Source organism: Arachis hypogaea, chromosome 13 (assembly GCF_003086295.3).
Source record: "Arachis hypogaea cultivar Tifrunner chromosome 13, arahy.Tifrunner.gnm2.J5K5, whole genome shotgun sequence".
Taxonomy (NCBI): Eukaryota; Viridiplantae; Streptophyta; class Magnoliopsida; order Fabales; family Fabaceae; genus Arachis; species Arachis hypogaea.
The window spans coordinates 1,719,997-1,734,527 of record NC_092048.1 but is presented as its reverse complement, the minus strand read 5'-3'; the positions used below and the strand labels follow the sequence as shown (position 1 = coordinate 1,734,527).

At 25.1% G+C, this 14,531-nt stretch overlaps 4 protein-coding genes across 4 annotated transcripts; 2 read left to right on the top strand and 2 right to left on the bottom strand.

Moving 5' to 3' along the window:
- Positions 1 to 1,862: 1,862 nt before the first annotated feature.
- On the bottom strand, positions 1,863 to 2,429 carry LOC112736136 (uncharacterized). Its single transcript, XM_025785472.1, has one exon. The coding sequence runs from the start codon at positions 2,427 to 2,429 to the stop codon at positions 1,863 to 1,865; it is 567 nt and encodes a 188-aa protein (XP_025641257.1).
- Positions 2,430 to 4,064: 1,635 nt separating this feature from the next.
- Positions 4,065 to 4,733, top strand: LOC112736135 (3'-5' exonuclease-like). The gene has a single exon (XM_025785471.1). It carries the CDS (start codon positions 4,065 to 4,067, stop codon positions 4,731 to 4,733), a length of 669 nt encoding a protein of 222 aa, XP_025641256.1.
- A 3,475-nt stretch (positions 4,734 to 8,208) lies between these two features.
- Positions 8,209 to 8,874, top strand: LOC112736134 (3'-5' exonuclease-like). Its single transcript, XM_025785470.1, has one exon. The coding sequence runs from the start codon at positions 8,209 to 8,211 to the stop codon at positions 8,872 to 8,874; it is 666 nt and encodes a 221-aa protein (XP_025641255.1).
- A 699-nt stretch (positions 8,875 to 9,573) lies between these two features.
- On the bottom strand, positions 9,574 to 14,208 carry LOC112736132 (uncharacterized). The gene is made up of 7 exons (XM_072213017.1): positions 14,102 to 14,208; positions 13,491 to 13,809; positions 12,811 to 12,877; positions 12,614 to 12,692; positions 10,838 to 10,929; positions 9,980 to 10,123; positions 9,574 to 9,788 (listed from the first exon to the last, which is right to left on the bottom strand). The coding sequence occupies exons 3-7, from the start codon at positions 12,868 to 12,870 to the stop codon at positions 9,762 to 9,764; spliced, it is 402 nt and encodes a 133-aa protein (XP_072069118.1). The 5' UTR covers positions 12,871 to 12,877; positions 13,491 to 13,809; positions 14,102 to 14,208; the 3' UTR covers positions 9,574 to 9,761.
- Between the last annotated feature and the right edge of the window lie 323 nt (positions 14,209 to 14,531).

Sequence of the window (14,531 nt, the reverse complement as noted above, 5' to 3'; positions counted from 1 at the left end):
GAACTCTTGACCTTTCGGATCTAGCGCTCTAATACTATGTCATGATACCACTCATCCGCTGATAAGAAAAAGTAACACTAATGGTTATATCCCTAATACTCCATAAACCTCCATTGTACACATTGTACAAATATTTCATTGGCTCCTCATTCTTTCCATATCGTTTTTTGTCTTGTTTTGGTCTAATAATTAATAGTGAGTATATATAGATGGTCATTTAATAAGTGATGATACATTTTTTTTAGGATGGACTTTTAGAGCACCTCCAATGGTGAGTTCCTCTTTGACTTTTTTCTAACATATAGGAACTCTAACCATTGGAGGAGAAAAGGAGTGAGTTCCTGCACAAGGATCAAAGTAAGGGAGTCCCTCTAAGCAGGGACTTAAATTAATCAATAATAACTTGCCATTTGGCAAATTATTATAAAAAAATAATAATATAAAATCTGAAATAATTAAATAATTAAATAATAATTAAATTAGTAATAATTATAATAAAAATTATATTAAATAATTATATTTTTATTAAATTAAATAATTAAGTTTTTATTTAATTAATAATTTATATTATAATTAATATTAAATATTATTTATATTATTATATTAAATTATAATTAATTAAATTTACTTACATTAAAAAATAAATTTAATTTTTATATCTTATAAAATAATTTTTAGTTGAGTTGGTTATTTTTATTTTTAAAATTTAAAATGCTAATGATATTATTAAAATTAGCCGTTGTAAACACAAAACTATAAATTAGTATAATCTCGAATTATATATTGTGTATTATTATTATATATGAATTTATTTAATATTAATATATTTTAATAATGAATTATTTTTAAATTTATAAATTTAAATAATATTATTAAAAAAATTAATTATATTAATTTTAAGTATTTTAATTAATTAATTAAGTGGGACCACAACAGGGACTAAAGTTAGTTCCTCCTAATGGAGAAGAGAAAGATGCTTTGAGTTCCTATTTATTGTTTATAACGCAAAAGCTGATGTGGAGTTACTTTTGATGACAGGTGGACCATAAACAGGAATTGGGATGAGTTCCCTACTGAAGATGGTCTTAGTGTTCTCAATTATTGTAAAATAAATAAAGAAGAGGTAATAAAATAAAGTATAAATAATGTTAGAGAATTATTAGAATTTTTGTACTAACTGATCTAAAATGATTTTAATGGTTCTCTCTCTTACGTGGCTTTCTTTACATGTAAAATTTTTGTATTAATTTTTTTATATTTTCCCATAAACTAATTTATGTTGATACTACTTTTACTAAATACTAAATAATAAAAAATAATTTAAATTAATAGCAATTTTAATTTATTAAATGATATTGACAACTAAAAATTACAATTTAAGTAGTATATATACACTTACATATATTGCTTTAAAAATGCACAAAAAAGTAAGAGCAACAAGTGAAACAAGACAAAAAAAACCGTAGAATAAATAGAGGGTGGAAATGACAATATGCAAAGTTAATATATGTAACAAAAAACTCCAAAAATAATATTACTCCAAATAATTACTCTCAAAATATTAAAACAAACCCTTAATAATAAGTAACATACAGAAGGAACAAGACCAACCTACTAATAAAATATTCAAAGACTTGTACTAACAACCTAAACTAGGTTCTATAAAAAAAAAAAAAAACCCAAAACTAGGTAAGTAAGATTAAAAACAGAAATTAAATAAACAAGAACTAATAACCCAATAACACCATAAACCATAAACATGCATCATCATGATCAACAATCCCTGAGAAGCTTGTGACCAACCTTCCAAGAAACATAGGCATCAATGCATGCATACTCAACTTGCTCAACGCTCAAAACTCTTAAACATCCCAATTACTCAAACTCACAAGCTTAGGCTTCTTCATACTCAAACCAAGTAGATCGCTGCATAGATCCTCCAAACCCAGCTGATTCCACCGGTCGGGCCATTTTTGCATGGCAAGTTCCTTAATATCGGCATGAACACTACCCAAACTGACACCACCATACTCATCATGAATCCTAGAAATATTTTTAGCAACCAAAATACCCACAAAAAAGTAATTAGGTTTGATGAAAAAGTTCTTGAGAGAAAGAGGCAATTCGCCAATGTAGAAAAGTTGAACGATAAGACACTTCGAATCAACGCAAAGATGCAATGTTACGGTTCTGTTCTTCCTTCCACACCGTTCAACATTTAAGCCAACGATAACGGATTCATTTGCTGGATATAGATCATTGATGTCTTTAACCCATTGATCTACAATTCTGGCTTTGTCAGTGACTACTGTGGTTTCAATTTGATTATAATCAAAGTTGACAGTGTATTTCGCAGTGTCAGGGCTGAAAGAAACGATTGAAGCACCGCTGATTCCATTATAATAACGGATTGGTTTTAACACGACCATTTTTCTTATGTAAAAGAAAAACTAGAGAAAACAAGAAGATATAAGAGGAGTTTAATTATTTGGTGGGGATTAAACAGCGAAAATAATTTGGCAACCAACTTGGGAAGCATTTATATAGACTTAAAATAAAGAATATAGAGCCCGTTTGGATAGGTTTATAAGTGACTTTTTTTTAACTTTTAACTTTTAAAAAGGTGTAGTATTAATGTTTGGTACAATTTTTAAAATAAAATTATAATTTTTTAAAAAGTTATTTTGGTGCTTAAAGAGAAGTTAAAAAAATGACTTTTCTCATAATGAAAAGTTTTTTATCACTTTTTTCTTAAAATAAGTACTTTTAGAACTAAAAAACTAAATACAAAATAACTTATTTATAAGTTACTTTTAATATAAATATTTATTATTTAAGTTATTTCTTTAAAAGTAACTTAATTAAGTTATTTATACCTAGCCTTTCTTCTTGTTTTCTGTTTTTAACTTTTTATGACTGAGAATGAATGTATCTTCATTTAAGTGATGGTGTATTTTTCTACGATGGACTCTTACTGTTCCGAGTTTTTTGGCAAACCCAATGCAACTTTATATCATCTTGAAAAATGTTAGGTGGTATTAGAATTTATTGTTTTTTATTTTCACTTGATCATTAATTTAAGAAGAAGTGTAGGGAGCTAATAAAATATTTATATAATATATACAATGGGATATAGGGATGTTTGATTCAATAGGATATCATATGTTTATTTCTGGTATTCGGATGGTTATTTTGGATAGTATAAGTGTATTGTGTTTGAGAAATTAGTAGTATTTTATCTTGAATGTTCATTTTTTAACTCATATTAGACCAAATAAATAGACCATTGTACACATTATACAAATACTCTATTGACTCTCTAGCAGGATTCTTAATTTAATTATTTTAATTTGATTCTTTTAATTTAATAATTTAACAATATATTTTATTTTATATTTTTAAAGATTTATGAATAATTAATAACTAAAAATAATAAATTCTAATAATAGTATTTCTCTTTTATTTTATATTAAAGTATCTATTTGGATCTTGCAAAAGTATATTTGATTTTATTATTTACTATTGCAAAAGTATCTATTTGAAAAAAGGGTGTTGAGATTAGAATTAGAAAAAAATAATTTAGAATTTTTAAGTAATTTTTCAGTATTTGAATAATTTTATCGTATAGAATCATTTTTTGTGGATAGAAAATTATCTGATAGTTTTTTTTTATAGATAGATTTATCAGCATCTAAAATTTTTACGAATAAAAATGATAAACACTCAAAATAGTAAATAGTAAAAAAAAAAAAACTCAAATAATTACTTTAAAAAAATAAAATAAAATTTCATTGATTCAACTCTCACTATGCATTGGGTTTACCAAAGAGTTCATCCTTGAAAAATACATCATCACTTTACATCCATGCACGCTCATTCATAAATTCAACAAGAAGAAGAAAGGGTAGGGTTAATTGTGTCAATAAAAGAAAGAAGTTATAGGGTTAGGGTTACATTACATTCTTTCTTTAAGTCTATAAATACATCCCAAGTTACCAAATTACTTCTCATCCCTAACCACCAAACTCTTTAGATATCTTCTTGTTTTCTTTCTCATAAGAATCATGTTTAGGTCATCATCATCACCAATCTATAAACATGGAATTAGTGGTGCCACAACCGTTTCATTCAACCCTGATGACACTTCCAAATACACTATCAACTTTGATGGAAAAGCAATTGAAACCACAGTCACTAACAAATCCACCATTGTAGATCAATGGGTTCGAGAAATCAACATTCTATACGCAGGAAAATCATTCGTCGTCGTCGGCTTAGATGTTGAATGGAGACCAACTGGGATTCCAAATTTGAGCAACAAATCCGCCACATTGCAACTTTGCATTGATGACAAGTGCCTTATCTTGCAACTCTTCTACATTGACAATTTGCCTCTTTCTCTCAAGAACTTCCTCATGAACCCTAATTTCATTTTTGTGGGAGTTGAGGTTGTTGATGATATTTCTAAGATTAGAAATGAGTATGGTCTTAAATGTCGTTCTCATGCTGATATTAGAGAGCTTTCAAATAAGAAATGGCCACTTAGGTATTATAGGAAGCCAGGGTTGAAGATACTTGCTTGTGATTTGGTTGGTTTGAACATGTTGAAGCCTTTGCATATTTGTCAAAGCAATTGGGAATCTAGGGTTTTGAGCATTGAACAAGTTGAGTATGGTTGTATTGATGCCTATGCTTCTTACAAGATTGGCCACAAGCTTCTCAAGAATGGTTGATCATCATGATTTATGTCTATAGTGTGTGGTGTTATGTCTATAGTGTGTGCTTCTCAAGAATGGTTAGTTCTTGTTTAGTTTAAGTTATGTTGTTTTTAATGTTTATAGTTATTATTAGTTATTACTAGTAAAGTAGTGCTTATTAGTGGAGTGATGAAGGAAAATAGCTGCTGATTTTGTTTCTGTTTTTAATCTTAATTAGATTGTTTTGGTTCTTATTACAGATCTTTGAATGTTTTGTTTTTAGGTTGATCTTGATCCTTCAATGTTACTTGCTTGATGGTTTTTAATATTTTAATGTTTTGAGAGTGATTATGATATAATTAAGGATTTTGAGTAATATTATTTTTGGAGATTTTTTGTTACTAGATATATGTTTTAACTTTGAATATGTGAATACAAAAGGATTAAATTAAATTAAAAAAAAAAATCTATCATTGAATATCTTAATATCATAAGATACAAAAAGAAAGTCTAAAAATATTGAAACTAATGAAAGACAAGGTCAAATATTGTTACATCTTCTTTTTAACCTAAACCATCTACCAACTTTGATTGCCAAACTTCATTCAACGTCCAATACCAATCATCTTGAGCTATACATATAGAAATTTTAATAATTAGAAGATGATAATAATATCAACACATGAACAATATAGAATTTCCAACAAACAATTTTCCAAGTATTTAATGCCATAGCAAATAATAATAATAATAATTCATTAGTGCATTCTTAAAAGGGAGAGAGGGAAAAGATTATGCAATTAAAACATGTAAGACAACTAACAATAAAGTTTAACTACTCTGGACTAAATTCTTTTCGGGGACTGATTAGTCTTCTATGTGAAAAGAAAAATAACTGACTTAAAAAAAAATAATATTGACTTTTTCTAGCATAGACTAATAATATTAACTTAAAAGTAAATCTCTTATGTTGGTATTTAAAATTGCACTCTCATTTTAAGGTTAATGAACTTTTAATATACTCAATTTAGTCTTCTAAAATTGATATTCACATGATTTATGTTAGTCCATCGATTATTTTTTATATACCCACGATGTGTTGACGAAAATTGTTACTATTACATGTCTTAATATAGTTCAATTACATATAATGAGATGGTTACATGTCACATGTCAGTAAGTGATACATCATCAGCTAATTACACATGATTGAAGCATGTTCTGACACAACGTTAACAATTTATGTTAGAATGTTACCATCATAAAGTCACTTATTTTAAAAGTTTAAATTAATAAGAGAAAGTAACATTAATGGTTATATTTCTATCACTTTTTTGTAAACAAAGACTTCTTTTAAATTTACTTAATTTTTGCATAGGTATTTTTTTCTTTTCTTTTTTTTTATTTGTCTTATGTTATTTTTTCATTTTTAGGATTAACTAAGAACCAAACTTTTAACTTTTTGGACATAAAACTTTAATATTATGTCGTGAAACACTCATTTTAAAAGTTCAAGTTAATAAAAAATAATAACATTAATGATTATATCTCTAAGAACTATATCAACACGCCGTTAACAAAAAATAAAAGAGAAACTAACATGTATCATGGATATTAGAGGGAGCATGATGACTACCTCGAATCCGACAGAAGCAGTGCTTTTCTCGAAGAGGAGAATTTGATATAGGATCTGAAGGTTTGAGGATGAGAGAATGATTGAGGGTACAACCATTTTCAGTACGGAACTCATCCCAATCCTTATTTATGTTTCATCTGTCATAAAAAGTAATTTTACATAAGATTTTGCGTCATAAACAATAAATAAGAACTCAAAACATCTCTCTCTTCTCCATTAGAAGGAACTAACTTTAGTCCTTATTATAGTCCCACTTAATTAATTAATTAAAATAATTAAAATTATTGTTACAATAATATTATTAAAATTTATAAATTCAAAAATAATTCACTATTAAAAATATTAAAATTAAAAAAAAATTAATAATTTCATATATAATAATAGTACAACAACTATTTAATCGCTAGTATTGCAACATCTAATTTTGTAATGTAGTTAGTATTTTAAATTTTATAAATAAAAATAAATAATCTAACAAAAATTTATTTTATAATGGGTAAAAATTAAATTTATTTTTTTATGTAAATAAAGTTAATTAATTATAATTTAATATAAAAATATAAATAATATTTAATATTAATTTTTTATAATTATTTATATTAATTATAATTTAAATAACTAATATAAATAATTAATATGTTTAATTAATATAAATTATTAATTAAATAAAAATATAATAATTTAATATAATTAATTACTATAATTATTAATAAATTAATTATAATATAATTATTTAATTAATTATAATTTAATTATTTAACAAATTCCTATATGTGAAATTACAAAATTATTTAATATAAACATATATGTAATGTAATATATATATTTTTTAAAATTCTTTTAGTAATTTGTCACATGATAAAAAATTATTGGTTAGTGAAAATTCCTTTTTAGAGGGACTCTTGATCTCGGTCTTAATGAAGAGATTCTCTTCACTTTTTATTTTAATGGCCTTTTTTTTCTATGTGTTAGAATAGAGCTTTTTTTTACTATCATTAGAGTTGCTGTTAAGATTAAATTTGATTTGTCTTGAGAAAAAAATGAAAAAAAATCTTTTAAAATAACAATGTTTGTAAAATAGTAAAATAATGTTTTAATCATTTTTGAATTTGTTAACATTTATTATTTGTGAATCCTATTATCTTAATCTAATAATGATTAATAGTATATTTTTTTTTCTAAAATGATAATACAACTTTAGTGGGGTTGGATCTAAAGAAAATATATATAATAAGATGGAGAGAGAGAGAAAGATAGGGAGTGTTTAAAGTAGATTAACAACTTTGACCAGATTTACTGCTATAAATGTTACAAAATTGAGAGATAGCCGTGGCTTGACCAACCACCACTAAATAATCACTGTTATCTACCACCTCTTTTCTAGTGTTAGTAAAATAGTAAATAGTAAAAATAAATTAGAAATGTTTGGTAACTAAAGAAAATCAACTAAAAATAGTCATAACTTGTAATAATTAATGAATATTAAATAAGACAAGTTCTGACTATTTTTTCTTTGTCTACCTAATATTATCCAAAATAAATATACCTTTTGCAAGATCCAAATAGTTATTTTAAAAAAAAATAAAATGAAATTACATTTATTCTACTCTATCTGTTTACATTGGGTTTGCCAAAGAAACTCGGAACACTAAGAGTCCAACCCAGAAAAATACATGATCCCTTAAATGAACATATATGCACTCTCAGTCATAAAAACAAGAAGAAGAAAAAGGTAGGGTTAATTGTGTCAATAAAAGAAAATTGTAGATTTAGGATTACATTATATTATTTCTTAACTCTATAAATACATCCCAAGTTAACAAACTCCATAGATATCTTTTCGTGTTGTCTCTCATTTTTCATTTACATATGAAAATGCTTCGATCATCAAGCCCTAAACAAGGAATTAGTGGTGCCTCAACCGTTTCATTAAACTATGTCCCTTCTAATAAATACATTATGCACTTATATCAAACAAAAAAATACACCATCAACTTTGATGGAAAAGCAATTGAAACCACAGTCGCTAACACATACACCATTGTAGATCGTTGGGTTCAAGAAATCATCACTTTGTATGCAGGAACAAATTATTCTCGCTACAAGAACAACAAAACCGCAACATTGCAACTTTGTATTGATGACAAGTGCCTTATCTTGCAACTCTTCCACGTTTTCAAGCTGCCACTTTTACTCAAGAACTTCCTCATGAACCCTACTTTCACTTTTGTGGGTGATGAGGTTGCTGATGATATTTCTAAGATTAGAAATGAGTATGGTCTTAATTGTGGTTCTCATGCTGATATTAGAGAGCTTTCAAGTAAGAAGTGGCCAAATAGGTATTATGATGGGAACTCATGGCTAGGGCTGAAGAAACTTGCTTTGGATTTGGTTGGTTTGAACATGTTGAAGCCTTTGCATATTTTTGAAAGCAATTGGGAATCTAGGTTTTTGAGCATTGAACAAGTTGAGTATGCTTGCATTGATGCCTACGCTTGTTACAAGATTGGCCACAAGCTTCTCAAGAATGGTCGATCATGATGCATGCATGTCTATATTTCGTGGTGGGTGGAAACTCGAATGCACAATCTTGTTAAATATGTCAGATCATCAAATAGTTATCGACTATCAACTTTATATGACTGCATCATTTGATCGGTCTTTACCTATTTGGTGTTATTAGGCCACTAATTAGTTTTTGTTTAGTTATTTTTATAGTTATTAATCATTACAAGTAGTACTTATTAGTGGAGTGATCGATGAAGAAAAATAGTTGTTGATTTTGTTTCTGTTTTTAATCTTAATTAGTTTGTTTTGGTTAGTAGTACAAGTCTTTGGAAATGGATTCTTTCTATTTTTTTGAACACTTGAGAGAATAAAATATAATCTTTCACGACCAAAAATAAATAAATAAAAAAAGAGAGCAATAAAGGATGAGATTAAATACTGAACATTATCTAATTTTTTTTTTACTGGAGAGAATCCACTCCCCAAATCTTTAAATGTTTTGTTTTAAGGTTGGTCTTGTTCCTTCTAAGTTAATGGTTTAATATTTTAATGTTTTGAGAGTGATTATGATACTAGTTATAATTAACTATTTGGAGTAATATTATGTTTGATTTTTTTTTTGTTATTAGATATATGTTTAACTTTGCATTTCATCATTTCCTCCCCTATCTTTCACTTGTGGGATTCATATGCTGATCAGCAGAGAAAAATATATGAAAGGATTAAATTAGATTTAAAAAAGTAATCTGTCATTGAATATGTGAATACTATCTATCTTATGATACAAAAAAAATCTAAAAATACTTAAACTGATTTACACAACCATGAAGATGAAGTCATCCAATGAAAGAGAAGGTCAAATATTGTTACATCTTCTTTTTGACCTAAACCATCCACCAACTTTGATTGCCATACTTCATTCAACGTCCAATACCAATCAACTTGAACTATAACATATAGAAGTTTTAATTATTAGATGATAATGATATCAACACATGAACAATACAGAATTTCCAACAATTTTCTAAGTTTTTAATGCCATAATAATAATAATAATAATAATAATAATAATAATAAATAAATAAATAAATAAATAAATTCCAAATTACTAAATTGGAAAGGGAAGCAAGAATATTACAATGTTATTGCGAGGTTCTCCCCAATAAAATCCTTGGAGCACAACAGGAATGAGGTTGCAAGTGGCAATTATGTAAATCAATAGTGCATTCTTACCCATCCATTCTAGAAAACTAATCTTGTATCTATATCCACAAACATCAACCTACAACAGAGTAAAAAAAATATATTTATTTTATACTTTAAGAACACATGTTAGGTTTATAAATTAAATTAAAAATAAAAGAATTAAAAAAATTTCACTAATAATAACTAAAATTTAGAACACACATGTTAACTAAATCTTTAAAATAACGGGACAAATATAATTTGTATTTACAAAATAAAAACCTTTAACACATTGTTAGTGAGATCAAACTCAACCAAAGTAATAATAAGAGCAAATTATATATATGTGTATATACTTAAGCTTTCGTTAATTACGTTTACTTAATTTTCAATTGTCCCTGCTAAGTATGTACACGTAATCGATTATATTATATAAGGAATTTTTAATAAAATATTTATAGTTAAATTTATAATTAAGTTTGTATATTGTACCCATATCCATCAATTAGGTTTCGATCTTATTATACTATTGGAGGATAATTTTATAGAATATTGACCACAAAAATTAAATTATATAGTCTTAATTTTTTTTAAAAAATGTACAATATATATATATATATATATATTTGGTTGACAACTTTTATATAATACTTTAAGTTCCTAACTAAAAATCTTCTAAATGTTACACCGATACTTAAACACGTGTTCTCCAATCCGGAATAATGATATATAAAGATAATATACAAAAATAATTAGATATGTATATTCATTATTAATACTTGAATTTTGAAACAAGGAATCAATGTCAAACCATATAATATATTCCGGCTAAGAGGATACCAGCAGCTCCAGCAGTCACACACATATAACTAAGTGTGTAAAGAGGTTTGTTTATGTGCATTCCTGCAAGGCAAGACTTATAAGATTAATTATAGATACAAATTAAACAGAGACAAATTTAAAGTGTCGTATATATTTAAATTAAGAGAAAATTCCTTTCCCCTCTCCGTGAGATGCTAAAATAACACTCCCCTCCTCTCTATTTTATAAATGTACATTTTTCTCCCTTCTAACTTTTAAAAAACCTCATCTTTAATCCATTTTAAATTTTTTGTGTTAACTAATATTAATTTTATCCATTTCTTAAAAAAAAATAAATTATTTTTTGAAAAAATACCCATTAACAAAAATTTTATTTTTTATCATTAAATTTTGCTTACTAAAATATCCTTTAATAAATTATTTTTTATTGATTAAATTGTATTTTTACTAAAATACTTTTAAAAAAATTAATAATCAAATTATTTTTTTCTAAGATACCTACCTTTTAATAATTTTTAATTATTAAATTATGATTTTACCAAAATTTTTGTTAACAATTATTTTTATATTTTACTATTAATTTTTCGATATCAATATATATTATTTTAACATTAAATAAAAAAAATCTTACCACTATTAATATGTATAACAATTAATATATATTGATATTAAAAAATAATCTTACTAAAATTTTTTATTCAATGTTAAAATAATATATATAGATATTAAAAAATTAATAGTAAATATAAAAAAATTATTAATGAAAATTTTGGCAAAATTATAATTTAATAATTAAAAAAGTATTGAAGGGTATTTTACAAAAAAATAGTATAATTATTAATTTTTTTAAAAGTATTTTAGTAAAAATATAATTTAATCAATAAAAGAATAATTTATTAAATGGTATTTTGATAAGCAAAATTTAATAATAAAAAATAATTTTTTTGTTAATGGGTATTTTGTTAAAAAATAATTTATTTTTCTTAAAAAATGGATAAAGTTAACATTAATTAACACAAAAAGTTTAAAATAGATTAAAGAGGAGGTTTTTTAAAAGTTAGAATGGAGAGAAATGTACATTTATAAAATAGAGGGGAGGGGAGTGTCATTTTAGCATTTCGCAGGAGAGAGGAGTAAAATTTTCTCTTAAATTAAATATATTCGCTATAAAAATGGTCTTCCTAACTTTTTATCCTTTTTAAAGATAAACTTTTTTATTTGAATAAATTATTATATTAATTTTCAATATTTAGATCAAATTTTAATTTCGTTCTTAATTTTTTTAACATTTTATGTTTATTTCAAAAAAGTTTAAACGAGTTTAATATTGTATAATTATTAAATTTGGCACAAATAGTTAATAGAATTAGTGATATGAATTAATTTAGTTCTTAACTTTCTCTTTTCATTTTTGTTTTTAACCATCAATCATCAGAGCTCTAGAATTAAAGGAAAAACTTTTATATATATTAGTGATTATTAGTATAATGATTTTACTTATGTATAAAATCGAAGAAATGTTATTGATTCTTCGATATATTTATTATTTGTGTCAAATTTAATGATATGATAACATTAAATATGTTTAAATTTTTTTGAGATTGAAATATAACATTTAAATATTAAAGAATAAGACCAAATTAAAATTGAGTCAAATGTTGATCAAAATAGTACTTTATATCTTTCTTATTTTTATGCCACCTCATTTAAAAAAAATATCGTAAATAAACCTAAATACAACTAAGTAAAAGAATAATATGCTTACCAATTATGTCCAATATTAGCCCCAAAATTACAAGAAAACAAGTTAGGGACATCCACTGAAAAATTCTCACTCTATGGTCCTACATTTAGCATTATGGAGATAAAACAAATATTAATTAGAAGCTTAATAATGCATATGAATTAAAGATAAAGATATAATAATATATGTGTACATGAAATTAAAGAAGTGAGTTTTACCTTAAAATGAATTATAATATGCCCATAATGGAGGCCAACAAAGCAGGTTACAACAGCCATCAGAGAACTATAATTTCATAACACACTAGTCAATAAGGCTTTAATTAGCATACCCTTATATTTTTTTTAATTTTCTATAAATACTTAACCAAATAACATATTAGCATTTTTTTTAAGGGCATCAATGCTTTTCAAAGAAAGTAGTTAGCATTCTTGACAATCAATGGTTATGTTAATAATTTTTGAAAAATTGAAAAGCATTTTTAATAGTAACTAATGATGCAAGATGCTTGTTTATACTTTTATTGAAACTTATTTTTTGTTGTTAAAATTACCGAACAATAACTGCTAAAGTATTGTCAAAAATTTTTTATTTTTTCACCATTATTCATATCAAAAATATTATTTATACACTAAATTAACTACTAAAATCAATCACAGTATATTTGTGTATTATATTACACGACATAGTAATGAATATTTAGTGGTGGTTTTGTAAACCGTCGCTATATGTAGGAGTTGCGGCAGTTTTGGAAGTGAGTAGCTAAATGATTTTTTCTTTAAAAATGAATAATGATTTTTTAAAATAAATAACCATAGAAAATGTTTATTTCAGTTGTAGTGTATTATAATTTTGAAATTGTATATAAAATCAACTATATATATGGTTTACTACTAACCTCAAAAATCCTTCAGGATCAAAAGGGGCTTGACACCAAGAAGGAGCATTAGGAGGCAATGGTCCATAATTAGGAGAATTAATACTACATTCCTATAGAAAGATAGAAATAATTAACTAAGATAATTATTTATCAAAGAATAAGAATAACAAAAAATAAAAAAGTAAAAAAGCTAGGTTTATCAAAGAAAGAATATCCATACATGCTTCCTTGCATATATTGGTTTCTTGTACAAATGTTGTATACCTAAAATCTTTCGATCAATCATTCCAACAGCATTACAAGCTGGTCCTGTGTCACCCCTTACACCACATTTGACCTAGTAATAATTAAAAATAATGTTTTTATAATATTTTTTTATTTATAATATTTAGATAAATAATAACTTAATATTAGTTATATCAATTAAAATGTGTTTTTGTTTGAAAGTAATTTAATGTACACATATAATTTAGTTATATCAATTAATAATGTCTTTTTTTTTCTAATTTATATTATTTATTTTAAGAGTCATATTAAAAAAATAAAAGAAACAACGTTTTCCCCTAAAACCTTGAACTCTCTAAATTTATAATGAGAAAAACAAAAGAAATTTGTAGAATTGCACTTACTAAATATGTCTTTGGAGGTACATTTGGAATTTGAAACTCCCAATCAGGAACATATAACCCATAGAGTAAGCAAAGATAAAAGATACTAAGAAAGAACACCACAGCCCTGCCAAAATAATAATAATAATAATAATAATAATAATAATAATAATAATAATAATAATAATAATAATAATAATAATAATAATAATAATAATAGATAATTATGAGATATGCATTATTCTTATTCATAAACGTTTAGTATTATAATTTCTGTGCCAGTTGAAAAAACGGTAGAAACTCAAGTGCGACACGTAAAGTTGATAATTGATAATCGTTAGATAAAAATTTAGTCAAATTATTCAAATCATTTAACGACTCCCAACTATCAACTTCACGTGAATTGAAGTTGATTGCACTTGAATTTTTACCTGAAAAAGCAAGCAAGTGA